The sequence below is a fragment of the Nothobranchius furzeri genome, chromosome 4 (assembly GCF_043380555.1).
Source record: "Nothobranchius furzeri strain GRZ-AD chromosome 4, NfurGRZ-RIMD1, whole genome shotgun sequence".
In the NCBI taxonomy this organism is placed as follows: domain Eukaryota; kingdom Metazoa; phylum Chordata; class Actinopteri; order Cyprinodontiformes; family Nothobranchiidae; genus Nothobranchius; species Nothobranchius furzeri.
In genome coordinates, this window is record NC_091744.1 from 679,564 (window position 1) to 700,703 (window position 21,140).

General features: G+C 40.2%; 1 protein-coding gene across 2 annotated transcripts; it reads left to right on the plus strand.

Annotated features, from left to right (window-relative positions):
* The first annotated feature begins 6,397 nt into the window (after window positions 1-6,397).
* On the plus strand, window positions 6,398-20,584 carry zgc:92360 (arf-GAP with dual PH domain-containing protein 1). 2 transcript variants are annotated; one of them, XM_015977340.3, is made up of 12 exons: window positions 6,398-6,535; window positions 6,668-6,787; window positions 13,000-13,130; window positions 13,545-13,636; window positions 14,785-14,867; window positions 14,951-15,063; window positions 15,310-15,456; window positions 15,943-16,026; window positions 16,147-16,209; window positions 17,129-17,200; window positions 19,724-19,955; window positions 20,172-20,584. In XM_015977340.3, the coding sequence occupies exons 2-12, from the start codon at window positions 6,700-6,702 to the stop codon at window positions 20,198-20,200; spliced, it is 1,134 nt and encodes a 377-aa protein (XP_015832826.1). In that variant the 5' UTR covers window positions 6,398-6,535; window positions 6,668-6,699; the 3' UTR covers window positions 20,201-20,584. The 2 variants fall into 2 exon arrangements, with proteins under 2 accessions (XP_015832826.1, XP_015832825.1); XM_015977339.3 differs by lacking the exon at window positions 6,398-6,535 and having other exon boundaries at window positions 6,578-6,787.
* Window positions 20,585-21,140: the final 556 nt, after the last annotated feature.

Consider the following 21,140-nt stretch of genomic DNA (forward strand, 5'->3'; position numbering starts at 1 on the left):
ACACAGCTAAAACCACCCGAGAATGGCTTTGAGGAAAACATTGGATTATTCTAAAGTGGCCTTCTATGAGTCATGACCTCAGTCCTATTGAGCATCCTAAGGAGCTGAAACATGCCATCTGGAAAAGGTGCCCTTCAATCCTGAGACACTTAAAGCAGTTTGCTCATGAGTGGGCCTAAATACCTGCTGAGAGGTGCAAAAGTCTCATTAACAGTGGAATCGTTTGATTACAGTGATTGCCTCAAAAGGTTCTGCAACAAAATATTACGGGCAACATAATTTTTTTCCAGGCCTGTTCTAAGAGTTTATTTAATTAAATTATTCATGGTTGAAAAGCAATGCCTGACTTTCATTTGTTAAATTTCATGGAATTATTATTACTTTTGTCAGATTCACATTATTTTTGTGACCATTGTGGTTTTTCTTTCACTGACTGAAGGATATCAAAATTTTGGTCCACATCTGTACATGGTCTTGAGACTTTGATCAAACCCAAAAATAACCTTTTCCAAAACCAGCATGAGATGCCTTAAAATTATGCAGATTTTTTCCAAAAGTGATACTTTGCCTTACCAGTCCTCAAGTTTTTGTGCACTTTTTTACCAAAATGTACACACTTTGCACTATGCATACCTCCTTGTGTGGTAAGATTAAGTAAATAATTGATGTTCTGATGTAAACTTTGCTTTTTTATTTTATTCTACTTTTCTTAATTTGCTCATGGCCATCGTCTTTAAATGCAAAATGCAAGAAAGACATCAACTTTTATGAAAGTTCAGCTCTTATAGCTCCAGTTAGTGATTTTAGGCTAAAAATGTGTTGTTACATAAAATATTGATGCACATTTAAGCTAAAGAAGAGAGACAGGCACCAGGCTCTTGCTGACAAGTCATGTTGCTAAGGAAAATAAGATGTGGCCTCTGAAGGAGGCAGAACCGAGAGTTAATAATCTTTTTGTATGCAAAGGCCATGGTTCAAAAGACTCTGAGACGATAGGAAGTGGCAAACTGCCATTATCTCCATGACAGAGTCTGTCACAAGGAGTATGCTTTGTTCTCTTTTACTCAAATCTCTTTTTATTTCTTGGTCGCGGTTTTTCATCCTCGTTTTCCAGTCTCACGCCTTTCTCATGTTCCTGTTTCAGACTTCAGATCCATCTCTATCATGGTGTCATTTTGTTCTCACTACCATTTTTTGCATCCCACGTTTTCATTTTTGTTATTTCATCTCCCTTTTATAATGATAATAGCAGGTAAAATGGATTAAATAAATTGCTTTAAGCTATTTATTTATTATTAACACTACTTTGGACCAATAGCTGTGATAATCTATATAAATATAGATGTTCCTCTGCTTGGTCTTAAGATGATTAGGCAGAAGATTCTAGGATTCTTTGTTTATTCAGGGACTGTACACACTTCGCTTTGATTCAAGAAACAGGCAGGTTTATAAGCAAAATAAGAATTTATTTTACAAACAATTAAGCCTTGACAAATTATTATTATTATTATGACAAAACTATTATTTACTGTGAGTGGATGCTAACTAAGAGATGGGTGTCTGGAACCTAGGTGTGAATATGGTGTCAGAGTCAGAATCACGAGAAAGCTGAGTTCTGGATGGAAAAGCTTTGGTTTGTATATAAGCTATAAAGTTATTACTATCAAAACCACATACAGACACTATCTCACTGTGTTCTGCGTACCCAAGTGGAGATGCCCTTTGGATTCGAGATGCCAGGAGGGGGTCGGAGGCCCCGGTACCGGAGTCCGTAGACTAACTCCTAGTACGACCAGGTCAGTCCAGGATCGTGCTCCAGGTAACAACAGTTGGAAGGAACCGAACATCTGGGGACTCTTAAGGAGTCTAAACAAATCAGCTTTCCTGCAGGAAAACTATCTTGTTGTTCAGCTTCGCAGGTACAAAAAAGGTTTAAGGTTTTGACGACGTGTCAAAATCCTTCTGGTTAAAGAGGTGCACAGATGGCTGGTCTGAAGCTTTTCTCTAGAACCCTCGAACTGTTGACTGTTTGAACTGCTGTAAAACCAAAGGGATCTGGTTTTTAGCAATTGATGTTATCTTGGTTAGCAACCGAGAGTTGACAAGCCTGAGGATATTATGATTGACTAGCCAACCACAGATTGGCACATTTGAGGGTATTACCAAGCATCAGAAACACACCCTCGTGATGGAGACTCTGAATGTCGGCTAAAGGTTACCTTATGTGCCATGTATTAACGTAACCTTACTCTAAGTGCAAATGTTATGATCTCGTCAAGTAAACATACTAAAACCATCATTGAGCACAGATTAAGGAACATTTCATTATTTATAATTACTATCAATAGCAATAACAAAAGTTCATTCAATGATTCTTTTTTTTAATTATAAAAATATTCTTTTCTTCTTCCATCTGGGAATTAAGGAGTTTATTTGAGAAGAGTTCCTGTGATGGACCATGGAGGAGAAAATTGTTATTGTTTATTTCTTTATTATCTCTGCAGTCCATCTGGTGTGAGGAAGTAGGCTCTGATTAAAGGGCCTACGTGTAGACTCCCAGACTCCTGTCAGGGGAAAATATACGTAGGATGTTTGATAGCCAGGGTAAGTTGACCTGGCTGCGCATATGACCCGTGGGATCTCAAAATCAGGCCATTTAGTGACTTTACACTGTCCATGCAAAATTATTTTTGTAAACCTTAACAACTAATTTATTTGAACACGACATTTTTTAAAGTGCATGTGTCATGGTCCGTGGTGAGCTGAACTGCAAGTAACCTGGCTTTTCCCTCTGAGCATTGTTCCCACAGGTGGGCGTGTCTGAGAGCTCCAGCTGCAGCTGATCTCCTCATCAAGGCCCAGGGGATTTAAGGAGCAGTGTGACACTTCACCACGCCGGATGATTACTCTGTTTGGGTAGCTTCAGCCTCAACCGGACCTTGAAACTTGTATTCTTGTTAACCTGTCGCCAGTAAAACCCTTGATGCCCTCTCCTGCTCTCCTCCAGGTTCCTCTTAATTCATCATCAGCTCCAGAACAAGCCCGGATCTCGGTCTACCTGACGCACTGCTTCATCCCCTGGCCACCCGCTCTCAGCCGCTCACCAACCAACATCCATTCCTGCTCCTCCACCTCTGGACAACCAATACCTCACCTTTGGATCTCCTCAGCTCACCCGGACCCGACAATCCTTCCCGTACCATTACCACTACCAAGTAACCGTAAGACCAGTCTCCAGATAAGTTCCCATTGGGTTACGCCTTATAGTCACTCTGTCTCCCTCCTTAGAATCTCTCCTGGATTCCTGCTGCCAGTCCTGCATCTCGTCAGTTCCCGTCTCTTACTTCTTATTTAGTAAATAAAACCTTTTACTTACATTCCTGCTCTCCGTGTGTGGATTCAGCATGTCGTGGGTCAAGAAATTGCCACCCAGACGTGACAGCATGGTGTAAGAATAGCATACTGTAGGCAAACTTGTGTACTGCAGTGCATGTTTCAAAATGGTCTGTGTCAGTAAGGCAACGCGGACATGAAAGCAACTTAGCCCCATTGAATTACATTCTTTGTTCAGGACATCCATGAGCTGACTGGAAGGGAAGGAGCAGGCCTTTTCCAACGGCACTACAGAGTGACTTGGGTTGGTGCGGTTTGGTTTGGCCACTTTTCCCAATCCCACAGCTCGGCATTTTCTCTTTACTTTTCAGTCCCTTCTCCGTTGTGGTTCAAAGCACTAAGCTGGGCCGGCATCACGACTGTCGGCTGTTGACTGGCTAGAGGGTGAAGTCACTGGTGGCTCCAGAGCTGCTGCTTGAAGCCATTTCTTGGTTTAGAGTCTGACAAAAAGCCATAAAGATCACCTCACCTCAGTTTGCTTATCTCATGTTATTTTTGTCTCTGGTTAAGATTTTCCCCCTCCCTACCCATGTCACGCCCTGTCCTGTCTACTCTTAGGTTTGGTCTGTTCTCCGTTAATTGCTCCCACCTGCCTCTCGTTTCCCAATCACCATAGCTCCCGCTCCTCTTGCATGTAAACCCCTTCTGTTCTGTGTTCCCTGTCGTGTCATTGTTTCAGTGTCCAGTGTGTGTTTCTAATAAACCTTTGTGAAACAGACTCACCTGTTCGCCTTATTCCTCCCCGCGTTTGGATCCTCATCTGATCACCGCTCCACTCACCAGGTACGCACGCTCGTGACAACCCGCCAGTACCACAGATCACCCTTCATTTTCTAAATGTGAGAAACCAACAATCCCACAGCCAGCTGAGAAGGAAATCTACTTCAATATAATGTTTCTTCCAACATGACTGAGACATTAGAATGTTTTGTGATTATTTCAACCAAACACATGCAGAGACACTTTGGAAGACAATCTTCGATTACGCCCCATGGGTGAGCTGTTGCAATGGTTCGTAACCTTTTAAGGTTTGAGTCGTTGAAAGTTGGGATTCATTCTAAAAGGCCAACCTTAATTCCCACATGAGAAATTATCTTTGAATCTCCTAAAAAACTGAAATCACTTTGCTATCTGCTGCAAGTATAGATATGTACTACTCCAAAACTCACTTCAAATGAACTATCCATTCATGAATCAAGGTCTAAGCTCCTGTCCTGTGTGTCAGTGTTTATAAGCCACAAGATTTATTTAAATTTGGTTAGAAAAACCATTTTTCTTTTACAACAATTTATCACTTAATAGACAAATTGCCCAGCCTCAAAGGCAGGGCCAAAGACAGGGCATGACGTGTCAGAGACACCCAGCAAGACACATAATAATGGCCTGGACTCGCTGCCATTTAGTCCCTGTCATACCCGACGAGCTTCAAAATGCCACCAACAGCATGCATATAAATCATCTGAGGAAAACAAAACGGAAACAAAATACCCGGTGCATTTTGAGCTCCTACAAAGGGGAAGGAAGCTGAAGAAGTCTTTGAATATTAGGATGCTTTTTGTCCAAATTAGAATCCAATAAAACTGATGAGTAAGAAACCAATTGAATCTGCCAAATGTGTTTAAAAATAAAAAGGCATTAACTTGTTTAGCTTAAAAAAATCAGATTTAACTAGGGACAAATGAGGTGACGTATTCTCTCTCACACACACACACACACACACAAAACTTAATCAGTTATGGATTGCCAGCCCAAAGCCTGACAGTATTGAGCTTCCATCTTCAACTTGACAGAGAAAAAGAGATTTAAGGAGTCGGACAAAAAATACATAGGACCCCCATTGTCCAGGAGGGATCAGACAAATGAGCTCTGTCACCAGGTATTAGGCTTTGTTTTGCCAAGTGATCTCAAACCCTCCCTGATGATCAGCTTGTCCTATCCATCTTATTCAAATGATAAAAATGATAATTTGATGGAATATACTTCAAGCTAATGTTAATGCACATTAAATTACTTTATCACCGTTTTTATGGAACCTGTCAGATGTTACAATTAGTGGCACTTCTGAGCATTTTTCATATTGTCTTCGTGGTTGTGAAAGAAATTCTTCACTGACGACTACTCAACACCACCCAGAACAAATTGAGCTGCTTTAGATAAAGTAGTATACTGTCGCCATCTACTGACCAAATATAATGCAGCTGCAATGCAAAGTATTAATTTTAAATGAATGTTTTGTTTTACATTTTTTTACATTTTGTATTGTTTTGATGTCCCTTACGTTTTATCCTTACAAAGAGAATGGGGTGATCAGAATAATAATCCTGCTGCAGATGAACTTATTGCAAAGTTTTGGACAAATAGGATTAAATATTATTTCTGTCATCTGGAACAGTCATAAACATGCATGATTCAGATAGGATTTAAAAGTTTTAGATGAAAAATGGGGTATAAAACAAAACAACCTATAATCCTGACAATACTTTTGTCAAGAAGTAAACCCACGGCTATGACATCCCAAGTTATCTTTCCTTGAAAAGAATATGCAGAAAAAATAAGAATCATGAATAAAAAATAAAACATCATGAGGACATATTTTCATTTCTTGTTTGTTTTTTACCTCTCGTTCATTCTGGATTGTTGTTTTGGTACATTGACTAAATTTTATTTTCATTTATTTTTATTTAATGTAGTTTTTACCCTGATTAGTTTTTTTCTATCTCAGCATGAATTTAAAAGCATTTTAGATGAGAAGACATTTAAAATAACCATTTGAGGGCTTTATATGATTATATGAACAAGCAGAAATTATTTGCCTGCCTGGTGTGCATGACCCATAATAACCTTATTTATTACACACACTAATAATTTTGCGTCATTAATCATATTACATAGTTATACAAGTTCGTCGGGGTGTTGCCTCTATTTGCATAATGCTGAGTGATGCGATCTAACCACTTATTATGCGGAAAAGCGAGTTAGAACAACAACCTCAGCATTTCACTTCCTTCTGTGCAGTTTTCAGCCCGGAACATGACTTGTGTTCAGGTTGTGGCTGTAGGAACACTCTGGTGGAATAACTGGACTCTAGATCGTTTGATCTGCTAAACTTAAGAGAAGACTTGGACTGGATCGTCTTCTGAAGGTGGGATCGCGTTGTGGGCGCAGTTCTGCGGGGCCTACCTGTGCGGACTTGTCCGCAAACCCAAGGTGGGGGAGTGAAACTCACGTAGGCACACCTTTTTCTCTCTCTCTCTGTCTCTCTCCTCTCTGAAAGGCGGATGAGTGGCAGATCTAGACCTTGGAATAATGTCGGCAAATGAACGAACGATCCGAACTTTTAAAGAACTCCTGCTACGGACTGGGAATGATGGCTGCGCAGACTGCGGCGCGCCGGGTAGGTGTACGAAACGCGTTTAGAAGTTCCCGCAAGAGTTAAACCTTTTGTAGTAGTGATATCTAAGGCATTATATTCTCCACCCTGCAGTTAAATCATATATTTTATTTGTCTGATCAGCATAGAAACAAACTATTTTCCTTCGTATATTAACTGATTATGTAAAAGAATGAAAACATCTGAGGAGGAGGAGCTTTACTTGTTGCTGCTCAGGTAAGGCTGTTCTGGATTTAGAAGAAAAGCAAAGTTCAGCAAGTCCAGACGTGACTGTTATGTAGGACAGTCGGCTCATACTATTTATCCAGCAGACCTCCAGACATCTGGGCTCCTTATGTCTGCTTCAAAGTTAGGCACAAAACATCTCTGGAATTTTAAAGTTAAGGGAAATTACTGGGATTTGCAAGTGTTTTCCACGTTTGACCTTATTGCTTCACTGAACTGAAATGCATGTAAATATGCCAAGGAATGTAAATAATTGGATATAGAAAGAGGAAGAAACACTTTTTTGTCAGTTTTATCTTTTTGTGTGTGTGAAATCTTTAATTTGTTGTGAAATGTGAACATACATGCCACTCCCTACTGGTGCGACTTGGTGTTTGAATAAAGTGGTTGAAAATGCTTGGATTTAGTTAAGGTGCAAGAAGCCTGACTTAATATCCAAAAACATTAAGAGAAATGAATTTGATGTAGGGCTGCACAATATATCGCAATTATATCGTTATCGTGATATCAGCATGTGCAATATGCATATCGCAAAGAACGGATAACTATCGCAATGAATGGTCAGCTCAAATGTTTGCTACACATAATGCATTCTGTCAATAAAACAGAAGCATGATTTTTTTTATTTCATCAAATCAAATAGAGCTCTTCACCCATTTGGCCAATTGGGTTGGTTCTCATAGGTTATGTATGTATGCCTGCACCCGAGGCAGACGGCACTTATTTTTCATGGTTAGCAAACACCTGTTAGCTTTGTTCTGCTCTTTCTGCTGATTCTGCTTTTCCCGGGATCCTCTGATTGCCTTTCCTCACATCTTTTGCTTTTCTAATTTTTATGATTTTTTTGGGTCATTTTTTGATTTCTTTGTTTTTGATCATTTTTGCTCGTGAGTTAAGTTTTTATTTATCACAAGTAATATCATCAAAACAATTTGAATCACTGTTATCGCATATCGCAGGTTTTCCTAATATCATGCAGCCCTAGTTTGATGTCTGGGGTATGCAATGTTAGATTTTTAATAATTGTGGTTCACTATAAACCCATTTTTTAAAATTATTTCTGATTATAATCAGAGTTTTGCATGCAGGCTGAACATGAAAATAGTCTCACACCTATCTCCTGCATTAGCTTCTGAAAGAAAATAGAAATGGTGAAACTCTAGGATTTGAAAATCCTGACAGATCTACGTCACACTGTCACTTAACAATCATGGACTCACCCATCTTGATTCACAAGGGAAAGGCTGGTGTTTGTTTAGCATTTAACTCATTCACCGTCAGCCGTTTCCTGATCAGAAAAACACTTCACTGCCAGCGTTTTTCAGCATTTTCACAGTTTTTTTTAAGAATCACAGAACGTTGTACGCTAGGATGATGCCAACGCCAAAACTAACAAAACAAAGAGTAGACTTTCCTCATACATCAGGAAGAATCCGTGTGTTTCGACCATTATCCGTTCTTTTACAATCCGTGGTCGAATTATGATCGGCAGAAGCTTTTCCGGTTCACGCCTCACCTTTATTTACAGCAGCGGCCCGAAACGATCTCCTAACACATGGATTTTCTGCTTCCTGATAATGTGACGTGTGATGTACGCGGATGAAGATCGGCTTCAGAACTGGTATGTTTGTTCTCACGATGCGACTAAGGTCGTCACTGGCAGTGAACGGTTGGATTTAAAATGATAACTTTTGTCGTCAATGGGTAAATGAGTTAAGAATCAGGAAGGAATGTCCCTACTAGTTTAAGCTAAAAGTTAGCATTAGCAGCTTCACCACACGGCAGAAGCTCTTTCTGGCTTGTGTTATTTGTGTAGATAAAACTTCATTGAGTGTGTTTACATGCAGCCAGTAACCCTTTTAAAACCTGAATATTCACAATAACCCGGTTCCGCAGGTCCATGTAAACACTGCCAAAAACCTGGATATACTCATAACCGGGTTTTTAAAAACCCGGTTACTACAACTGGGGTAACCCTTTTCTAACCCGAATGTTTGGTCGTGTAAACGCATATCGGGATATCCCCATCAAAGCGTGTGTTCTGTGCATGCTCTGTTCGCAAGGAATCTTGGTCTTTTGAGTAGCGAGACGTCTTGTATGCACCAGAACACCGGAAGTAAACAGCAAGTTGGGAGCAACATGGCGAGTCGCGGCACAGCACCACACTTTTGGAGTGACGAGGAAACTAAAGCGCAAACAAACGCGGTCGCTATCTCTTCCGAACTGGGAAACATGTTGTTGTTTTCACGGATACCGGAACAAGAAGAACCGGAAATGACGCATATTGCGTCTGGACGTAGTCCATACGTCCTGACGCTACCCCAACGCCCGCATTTAATGGGTTATGCAAGTTAGGGGTAACTCTTTCTATTTATGCTTGTAAACGGGTTATTCTGATCAACTCAGAAACCCGAATACAGACCTTAACCCGATCATAACCCGGATATTGGCTGCATGTAAACGTAGTCAGTGTTGCAAACTGAGTTAGTGGTAGAATTGTGTTGCTGTTATCCAATCCGAGGCATGATGTCCAAATATCAGAAGTAAGACTCCAAAACCTGCTGTCTGGAGCTCAGCTGTGATGTGGGTAACTGCTAGTTATGGAAAATAGTGCACCAGTATACTTGTCTGTTTGTTTCGGTGCAGGGACACGCAACTCCATTATGCATTGGTGCAAGGGCTCTCTGACAGGCTCACGGATGACGGAGACAGCCAAGCTTGTGAATGGTCAGGACACCGTTTCCTGTAAATTTGTCAACAGCACCACCATTGCCTCGTCATAAAGTCTCTGAAATATATAAACACATTAGCAAATACACTATCATGGACCAAATACATGAGTGTAATGGTGGCATGATGCCACAGAAAAGGCCTATGCTCTTTGCTGTCCTGGTGGGGAATTGCTTTACAACGTTCCATGAGCAAAATGTCTCTGTGCGTGTGTGTGTCTCGCCCTTGCGGAGCTGAAGAAGTCTAAATCAGGCTTTACAAAGCATTCAGTTGTAGAGACCATTGCAAATGTATTGATTAACCAACTGTTCCTCACCTTTAACAACATGTAGCCTGCCAGATTTGCACCGGCATTGATTGTTTGAAAGTAAAAGTATTGATGCAAATGTTACATAAAACCAGATCACATCTAAACTGGAGAGTACAAAAATCTCTGCCTTGAGGATGTTCAACACACACACACACACACACACACACACACACACACACACACACACACACACACACACACATACACACACACACACACACACGCACGCACGCACGCACACACACACACACACACACATTTGTCTTTCTATCATAGTGAGGACCCTCCATTGACTCTCATTCAAGTTTATGAATCCACTATGCCTAACCCTAACCATAACCAATGCTGATCTATTCCTAACCCTAACCTTTACTAAAACTTAATTCACAACATACCTCCTAAACCAACTGGTAAGCTTCTAAAACAAGTGAGGACCAGAAAAATGTCCTCACATTGAAAAATGTCCTCACATTGTAGGGAAAATTGTCAAAATGGTCCTCAGTGTAGTAAGTACAAGAACACACACACACACACACACACACACACACACACACACACACACACACACACACGTTATCTCCTCACCGCATTGTGTTTCTGTTATAAACATGTCTTGAGAAACTGGATGGGTGTTGGCTGAATTTAAATGCTTTGCTGAAAAGTACTTCTAAGAATCAATCATGTCTGGTCGCATGTTAGTTTCAGTGCTCTCTAAATAAAATAATAATCTTTGTTAAAAAAAATTGTGATTCATTTTACTTTTTATTCTGCTTATCACAGTGGAATTCTGGTGGGAAATAAGGTGTGAGGTATGAGTATTAAATGATAAATGACCTGCACATTAACCAGCCAGTCACGTCTGAATGTTTATCAATATTTTACAATTGGACAAAGGAAAAAAATCCCACCTGCTCAGAAACGGATCATTTGCACTGATAAGGCAAAGATGTTCTTTTACACATAAGCTGAGTTTATGGGGAAACGGTCAAAAAGGTCACTGGGAAGATAAGATAGATGCGGTCAGAACAAAGCACACTTTTTCTCTCAGTAAGATAAGAAGTAACAAGTACGTACTTACTGAAACAGTGTTTCAGGTCAAGCTTCACGGAATGAATTATGCTCAGTGATTTAATAAAAGATTTGGCTTTACTTGCATCCAAGCCTTGTTAAGGTACCAAAAATACATTTTTCAGTGAGGTTACTGAAATCTGAGACTATCATTTAATTTAAAAATCTACTGCCAGTAAATTTCATCAACATCCAGTCATATCGTGTGATTGTCTTTTAAAATGAATCTTCCATAGTTGTTTAACTACAGCCTGTTTCAGGAGATTTATCACAGCTGCTCAAGAAGAACATGCGACATTGAGTAAAGAAGGCTAGATGCTAACATTGAGCAAAGAAAAGAATGCTAATGGTGAATTAGCATCAAAATTTTCAATTACCAACAACTCAAAATTACAGTGAAATGTATCCATCTACTTATCATTCTACTGTGTATGAGTTGTTTTGTTTGGCATCTAGAATTTTCTGGCGCTGAGCCATAACTGGCAACAGCAATGAAACTCACAGAACGAGAGACAGTCTCGTGTTTGTTCTGAAAATGGACTGCAGTATAGGGAGCCTCTACGTCCGCACCATGGGTCCCCGGAAGAACAAGAAAATTAATGCAAGTCAACGGGGCTAAAAATGTTATTTTCTAATCCGCTTTGCCTTACGACCTGGATCGCATATATGTTGTACTGCAGTTTAAATGAAAAGGAATGATGGGTGTTTCGACCACGCCAGTCACGTACTATGAGATTTATTAGCTTGTAAAAGTTCGTAATTAGCATGACTGCAAACTAGATGTCGACACATCGCATATGTGACGTCACCAAATAATCTCCTTTCCCCATAGTAGCTGCTACTTACCACATGACCAGATTTTTGGTGGTTCTTTCCTCCTGTGGGAAGTTTGCTGTACTTACAGCCCTTTTTCCCTCAGTTTTCTCCATGTCTTGTGTGATGACGTCACTTTTGTGAAGCGCATTTGTAGTCCTGGACTTATTTTCACACAAAACCTAAAATAACATTTCCTCCCATTCTAAAATATACTGTTCTTGGTATCAAAATGTGTCTTTAAAATTCACGGACATCATATGTGACATCCATGGCACAAAACAAGTGGTATTAGAAAATAGCGTTTTTAGCCACGTTGACTTGCATTAATTTTTTCGTTCTTCCGGGGACCCATAGTCTGGAAGTAGGTGGGCGTGACTTAGGCTCCCTATACACATTTGACCGCATTCTTACTTCATCCTTACCTTTAAATTTTGGCATCTGCATGTTGTTGGCATTTGTTCATAATATGTCATCAGCAGAATTTAAGGAAACAAGGTTGTCATGGTGATTTCCTTTGTATCACTGAAATTTCACCAAAGATCAAAGGACAAAAGCTGCTCAAGCACCACAGGCATGTTGTATTTTGGCAAAAGAAGTACAATATGCAAACTAAAGAATGTAATTTGGTGGGTGGTCTATTACTCCACTGCAAACACTTTTCCATCCTGTTTCCCTTGCTCTGGTAAAAACCATTGACCCACCCCAGTCTATTCTGGCCCTATACCTTTCAACAGATGTACAGAATTTGTCCCAAGAATTAAAACTTTCAAGTAAACAAATATAATCCTAGATACTAATTACATAATTTCAAATTATTTTAAGTGGATAATGATAATGATTACCATGTAGTAATAGCTGACAGAGTAATCTCATTTGAGATGTTGCAATATTGCATGAGATCATAAGGATTTTCGAAACGTTTTACCAAAATGGCTAGAACGGTGGCGAATTAAATGCATTTTTTAAAAGAACAGTTAGTTTTCAGGTGCATCTGTGATCTTTTTTGTTTTTAATACAAATCACTTCTCCTCTTGTCTCTGAGCGTCAACATAATTTTTATTTTCAGGTCCAACTTGGGGCTCTTGCTCTGTTGGAGTGTTCATCTGTCTGGATTGCTCTGGGATCCACCGAAATATCCCAGAAATCAGCAAAGTCAAGTCCCTGAGACTGTCTCACTGGGAGGACCATGAAATACAGGTGAGAGTCCAGAGATGATGACTCCCGAGCTAGCTGCATAGGTTCCCTCAGTGCATTTCAATGAGGCTCATGGTGGATTATTTTGTGATTTGTTTCTTTATAACATTGTTTGCAAAAGTCTAATAAAACTGAATAAGAACAGAGTTGTTTTTATCCTTCACTGAAGCATTGCATGGAGAGGTTTTAAAGCAGTTTTTGAAATGTATTTTATTTAAATGTTAAAGTGTCACATTCATTATTTAAAGGTTTTCTTTACACATTTTTATTTTCCAGTTTTAGCTCAGGATTTGAAGATTAAGGAATTTTGTTTCACTGATTAGGCATCTTCTGTGATTAATACAGTGTGTGTGTGTGTGTGTGTGTGTGTGTGTGTGTGTGTGTGTGTGTGTGTGTGTGTGTGTGTGTTTGTTTTAGTTCATGGCAGAGAACGGTAACGAGCTCATGAAGCAGAAATATGAGGCTGCTGTTCCTATCTACTACTACAAACCAACGTTCAAAGACTGCCAGTGAGTAACAGCAAAACACTGCTCTTGTGTGTGTTTTCGTTTTCATTATCAGCTTCGGTGAGTGTTAGCATAGTTTTGAACAGTATTTATTGGCTCAAATAGTTTAAAGGAACATTCCCGGGAAGGCTAGATTACAGACAGTGAAGGAGCCATCTATTATTTTACAAATTGGCACCCGTGGAGACTAATTTTTAAAATCCAATAGAAACTATTCTAAACCAATCTGCTGTGGCAGAGCTGATTTAGTCAGATTATACTTCCAAAGTGCTTCATGTTGAATTAAGACTTGTAAGATATTCTGACAACTTTTTTGTTCTTGCTGCCTGGTATATTTGCTCAAGCTGTAGAGGGTGTGTCTGGAAAGTTCTGGTCATTCTTTAGAATCCTTTGCTACAAAACTAATATGAGCACAGAAGCACTACTACTAGAGCAGGAATCTTTGGGGAGATAACTCATCAGGCTGCGGTCGAGTTATATGATTACTAACAACCCGTTTGTGACTACTTGGTGAATGTTACTGCCAAAAGTACTGGGACTTCTCACCAGATCAATGCATTTAGGTTTTCTGGGTGAGCAAGTCTGTCGAGTCCTGACGTTTACCTGATGAACACCTTTGGGATGAATGGGAGTGGAGACTGAGAGCCAAGCTTTCTCTTCTAAAGTCAGTTCCTAAATTCACAAATGCACATCAGACAAATTACTCTTAAATTTTGTGGAAAGCCTTCCAAAAGAGTCAAAGCTGTTCTAGCTGCAAAGGGTGAACAAACTCCTTATAAACCACACTGATTATAAGTACATTAAACCTGTAGAGAGGCAAGTGAAACCATTTCAAGGCAGAAATTCACCTGCAGTCTAAAGGAAAGAGTCTTAATATAATTTTCATTCAGTTTAATGATAATTTATTTAGAGCTGAGTTACAATATGGTTCCAATGATAAACTTGAGTTACATGACGGTGTAATTAGTTGCACTGTTGCAGTAAGAAAGTTGCAGGTACAAATCCCAGCTGTAGCCATTCCGCATAGAACTAGCATGTTAGTTAGTCTGTTGCATATAGAGAGACTTAAACACATAAACATATTAAAGGTTAGTACATGCAGACAGCACAAACTTCCAAAATTCTCATACAGTGTTATTGTTTTTGCCCAGGGTCCTGAAGGAGCAGTGGATTAGAGCCAAGTATGAGAGGAAAGAGTTTTTTGAGTCTTGGAAAAGCTTTACCTATGAAGCAGGTGAGTATACTGATGCAAACACACCTGTTTTCCATCAAAAACATCAACACAAATGTTTTTGTGTGTGTGTCTGCTTCCTTTAGGGGTCAGAGACGGTATGTTGATGAAAAGGGGGCGGGACAATGGACAGTTTCTGAACAGACGATTTATCCTTTCAGAGAGAGATGGAACTCTGAAATATTTCACCAAATATGATGTAAGCAGCTATTTATTATACAAACTCCTTGCAGAAAGACCCCAGGTCGGGATTCACTAACACCACCAAGACCTAGCCAGGATGTGAACCCAGGACCTTCTTGCTGCAAGGCAACAATGCTAAACACTGCGACACCGTGCAGCCTTGCTGTTATTAATCATCATCATTAAATTATTGATAACTGCAGTTTAGCCATTTGACTCGACTTCATTATTCTTCTGCTGTTGGATGCTTTTGTTTTTTTAGGCTAAGGAGCCCAAATTAGTGATTAAGGTGGACACCATAAATGCGACATTCCAGCCAGAGAAGATTGGAAACCCCAACGGCCTGCAGATCACCTTCCTAAAGGATTACAGCACTCGGAATATCTTTGTGTATCATGAGAGTGGCAAGGTGTGTGCATGCATGTGTGTGTGTGTGTGTGTGTGTGTGAGAACCTGACTTAACAATGTTAGGGGCAGCAGTAGCTCAGGAGGTAGAGCGGGTTGTCCAGGAATCAGAAGGTTGCTAGTTCAATCCTGACTGCCACCAGAAAATGCTGCTGTTGTGTCCTTGGGGAAGACACTTAACCCACCTTGCCTGCTGGTGGTGATCGGAGGGACCTGTGACGTTTGGCAGCCCCGTCTCTATCAGTGTACCCCAGGGCAGCTGTGGCTACATTGTAGCTCATCATCACCATTTGATGTGAATGGGTGAATGACTGATTGAGCTGTGAAGCACCTTGGGGGGTTGCAGAACCTTCTATGAGTTATAACTTGTAAGTTAGACCCACGAGCTGAGCTCGTGGGTCAGCAATTAGGTTATTCAGAAATGTTTTATTAATTCTCAAATATATGATGAATATTTTGTGTTGACTGTTCTTAACTTTGCACATTTTAGGAAATAGTAGACTGGTTTAATTCGATCCGGGCTGTTCAGCTTCACTACCTCAAGGTGGCCTTTCCTGGTGCAACTGATGCAGAGGTAAACACAAACAGACACACCAAAACAGTGTTGTTTAGATTCTCTATTGGGGCTTTGATGTGCAGCTGGAAACTATTCGGTTCTGCCGAGTCATCGACTCCTTGTGATTTGTGCTTCCAGCTGATTCCCAAACTCACTCGGAACTTTCTCAAAGAAGGTTTCATGGAAAAAACTGGTCCCAGGGTGAGTGAATCTGCAAACTAAAATGATTCATGTTCATGTTTGGGATCTTATGGTCAAGCAAAGGCAATGAAAATAAACCATTAAAACGGAATACATTTAAAAACAAGTCTGAAACTCGCCCTTTAATTTCACTTCACCCTCTCTTTTATTTTAAAACAACAATGTTGAAATATTTCTTTTTGTAAACAGTCAGAAAAGCAGTTTTCACCTGTCTGACAGCCTAACTGACAGATCTGTGTACGTACTGTTCCTCCATCTGAGATTCCTACAGTCGGTCGGAATGAAACACTTAATTCCTTTTAAGTCAGTCTGACGGTGTGTTGCAGTCAAACTAAGAATAACATTCAGCCTTCATGGAATGTCCTTTGTTACCCAGCGGCATATTCAGAAGTAACTTTAACCAACCTGAGGCTGCGTAACACACCCTGTTCGGTCGCCACAATTACATTTCCATCAAACTAACAAATGAAAGAGTCACTAACCTGCTCTGCTGGGCTGCTTTTGGGAAATGAGTGCCATTATAAAATTCCTTCTCAAAGCTGGAAGATATTTTTGGAAAAAGTCGAGTTGCAGAAGTTCACAAGAGGCACTTTTACTGCCACATTTCACGTGACAATAAAATTAAACAATAAAATAATAATTACAGCACTGTAAAACAAATTGTTCAATAGTGTTTCCATAACCCGTCGTGGCATTTTTGAGACTAGTTATTTTAAGATGGCAGAAATCTACATGATTTTGACCTCACTATGACTAGCTGTTAGCTCGTTGATCCAATCACAAATAAATGAAAGGATGACTGAATGAAACAAATGAAAGGGGAGCAGAGAGGAAGGTAAAGTGAAGCAACAGGTAAGTGGCAACCTGAAACTGAACAGCGAGACTCGAAACCTAATTGGTCCATGTTTTTGTTACACAGCAAACTGAAGGATACAAGAAGCGCTGGTTCACCCTGGACCACAGACGACTCATGTACTTTAAAGATCCACTGGTACACACACACACACACACACACACACACACACACACACACACACGCACATCAACATGTCATCACTTTTGCGCATTAAGTATGTAGATTTTTTTTTAGTTCTTTGCAAATTACTGTGAGAAGAAAATAGATACGATGGCAAAAGTTTGAATTGTGAGAAATGCAGTAAGATGGAAGTCTAGTTACAGGACGTACAGCACAAGTAGTACAGTAAGATCTCCACTGAGTGTTGAGGAAGTCTTCGACTTGAAGCATCTTTCCGGAGTATTTGTCTTGTCCGATGACACCATCTAGCGGCTGACAAGCATCTCACACAGTCAGTCGATCCGGTTTATTAAGATGGCGACTTCACGTTTCTTGTTTCTGTTGTTGAAGTATTATTCTCATGTCATGTTGTGTTTTCATATATTTATATTATAAACACTTACTGGTCCGTGAAAAGTTCATCAACTCTGCATCAGCCGAGGTATTCCTTAAATTTGAAGCATGGAAAGCTACTTTAAACCCTTAAAGCATGTTGGCGTGTTTCAGCGCTCAGAAACTCCTATAAGTTACAGGTGCTGGCCAGTAAATTAGAATATCATCAAAAGGTTGAAAATATTTCAGTAATTCCATTCAAAACGTGAAACTTGTACATTATATTCATGCAATGCACACAGACCAATGTATTTCCAATGTTCATTACATTTAAATTTGATATTCATAAGTGACAACTAATGAAAACTCCAAATTTGGTATCTCAAAAAATTAGAATATTCTGAAAAGGCTGAATATAGAAGACACCTGCTGCCACTCTAATCAGCTGATTTACTCAAAACACCTGCAAAGGCCTTTAAAAGGTCCCTCAGTCTTGTTTTGAAGGCACCACAATCATGGGGAAGACTTCTGACTTAACAGCTGTCCAAAAGACAATCATTGACACCTTGCACAAGGAGGGCAAGACACAAAAGGTGATTGCTAAAGAAGCTGGCTGTTCGCAGAGCTCTGTGTCCAAGCACATTAACAGACAGGCGAAGGGACGGAAAAAATGTGGTAGAAAAAAGTGTACAAGCTCTAGGGATAACCGCACCCTGCAGAGAATTGTGACGACAAACCCATTCAAAAATGTGGGGGAGATCCACAAAGAGTGGACTGCAGCTGGAGTCAGCGCTTCAAGAACCACCACGAGGAGACTCATGAAAGACATGGGATTCAGGTGTCGCATTCCGTGTGTCAAGCCACTCTTGAACATGAAACAGCGCAAGAAGCGTCTCGCCTGGGCCAAGGACAAAAAGGACTGGACTGATGCTGAGTGGTCCAAAGTTATGTTTTCTGATGAAAGCAAGTTCTGCATTTCCTTTGGAAATCAAGGACCCAGAGTCTGGAGGAAGAGCGGAGAAGCACAGAATCCACGTTGCATGAGGTCCAGTGTAAAGTTTCCACCGTCAGTGATGGTGTGGGGTGCCATGTCATCTGCCGGTGTTGGCCCACTCTGTTTCCTGAGGTCCAGGGTCAATGCAGCCGTCTACCAGGAAGTTTTAGAGCACTTCATGCTTCCTGCTGCTGACCAACTTTATGGGGATGCAGACTTCACCTTTCAACAGGACTTGGCACCTGCACACAGTGCCAAAACCACCAGCACCTGGTTCAAGGACCATGGTATCCCTGTCCTTGATTGGCCAGCAAACTCGCCTGACCTTAACCCCATAGAAAATCTATGGGGTATTGTGAAGCGGAGGATGCAATACGCTAGACCCAACAATGCAGAGGAGCTGAAGACGACTATCAGAGCAACCTGGGCTCTCATAACACCTGAGCAGTGCCACAGACTGATCGAGTCCATGCCACGCCGCATTACTGCAGTTATTGAGGCAAAAGGAGCCCCGACTAAGTATTGAGTGCTATACATGCACATTCTTTTCATGTTCATTCTTTTCAGTTGGCCAACATTAGAGAAACAAACATTTTTTCATTGGCCTTTAGAATATTCTAATTTTCTGAGATACCAGATTTGATGTTTTCATTGGTTGTCACCTATAAATATCAAAATTAAACGTAATAAACATCGGAAATACATTGGTCTGTGTGCATTGCATGAATATAATGTACAAGTTTCACGTTTTGAATGGAATTACTGAAATATTTTCAACCTTTTGATGATATTCTAATTTACTGGCCAGCACCTGTATATCCAGACGTCTTTAGACAAACTGAAGAATGTACCTTTCTTCATACACATTTGAATTGTGTGCAAGTTGAGGATCTTTAACATCCTGAATTAGGAGAAAGGGGTTTGGTATTGCTGAAGTCTTGGCAGCTTGGATCTCTTGAGTATTGCCTAACAACATTTCTGATGTAGCTGATGAAATAAAGGGGTGCAACACGCTAAGTGACTGGAGCTAAGCTGGACATCTCGAACAACTGGACAAGAAAGTTAAATATAAGAAGAAGTTTTGTGTCTGAATTTGTTGACACATTACCTCCAAAATCAAAAATTTGAAAAAGTTCTCTCTTAATCTGCTTTATTTGTATTCCTGTTTGAAGGATGCCTTTGCTAAAGGGGAGGTTTTCCTGGGCAACAAGGACCATGGTTACAGTGTATCTCCTGGCTTTCCCCATGGCACCAGCTGTAACAGCTCTTGGCAGTACGGCATCACGATAACAACACCTGAACGCAACTTCCTGTTTACATGTGAGACAGAGAGTGACCAGCTCGACTGGCTGAAACACTTCAACAATGTCATGAGTGCGCCGATGTCCCCCCAAGAGTACACGAGTAAGAACATGCTCTCATTCAGACATTTCATTGGTTACATTCAACAGATGTATTGCTTTATGGCACTCCAACTCTTTTCATCATTTAAAATAATCAAACATAGCTAAAGCCTTTTCTGGTTATATTTAAATGCTTTTATTTAAATTATATATTTTATGTTATATCATTCAGTAGCACAGCTGTAACATCATTTTCCTGTTTCCCTTTATCTCCTAGTGGAAGCCACGTTTAGGCACAAACACTGACGGATCAAAACCCGACTGGACCGTTTTTCACCTCTTTGCCGGGGACCGCTCTGATGGAAACCTTCATCGTTTCTGACCTGAAATCTCATCCTCATCACTGATGCTTAAAGTCATGCTCATCAAGTTCAGAATGAAAGCAGGATCACCAAATCCTAATCAGTTACACTACGGTTTATGAGAAAAGTTTTTGTTTGTTTGCACATTGCAGTTTTATTTTTTTATCAAGATTCTTTGAAAGTCTCTCGATGTTGTTGTTTTTCTCCCTCTCTATATCATCTGCTGATCACAGTAAACACTATTTCCTATGTGCAAGAGACTTTTTATAGAATATAAATGCATAATACACTTTTTTTCTTCATTAAAACCTTGCTTCTCTTGTGCCAATCTTCTCTGTAGAGATCAAAATTGTATTTTGGGAAATTACTAATGTTTTAAGACCAATAGCACCACAAGTTGCATACTTGTTTCACATTAGGCTTTTTTTTTGTTCATTATATTCTATGAAAACACTAACTGATGTGTTTAAATTTACTTTTTTAAAGGGACTTTACGGACTTTTGAATTTTTACAGTCACAGTAGCTGTAACTTTTATATCCTTGATGACACCTGAAACAACGTCAAACCAAAGAACAGTTCGAAGCGAAAATGGCTATTTTGTTGCTAATTTGCAGGAAATATCTAGAAGAAAGTTCTACAGAAAGTAGCTAAGGGTCCTCAGAAATGTAGCTAGGTTTGTCACTAGGCGTTAGGAACCGCGACAAAGTCGCTGAGTTGGCACTACCTCTCTCTGCTGCTAAAGCTACGGATAGCAAATGCTACGGGCGATGCCTGAGCGTGAACGCGCATGAAGCAGCCTGCTCAACCCGAGCATCTCTCTTTTTCTGTGATTTTACAGAAAAACAGGCAATCACAGTAAAAATGCCAGGGCTCATTCTACAG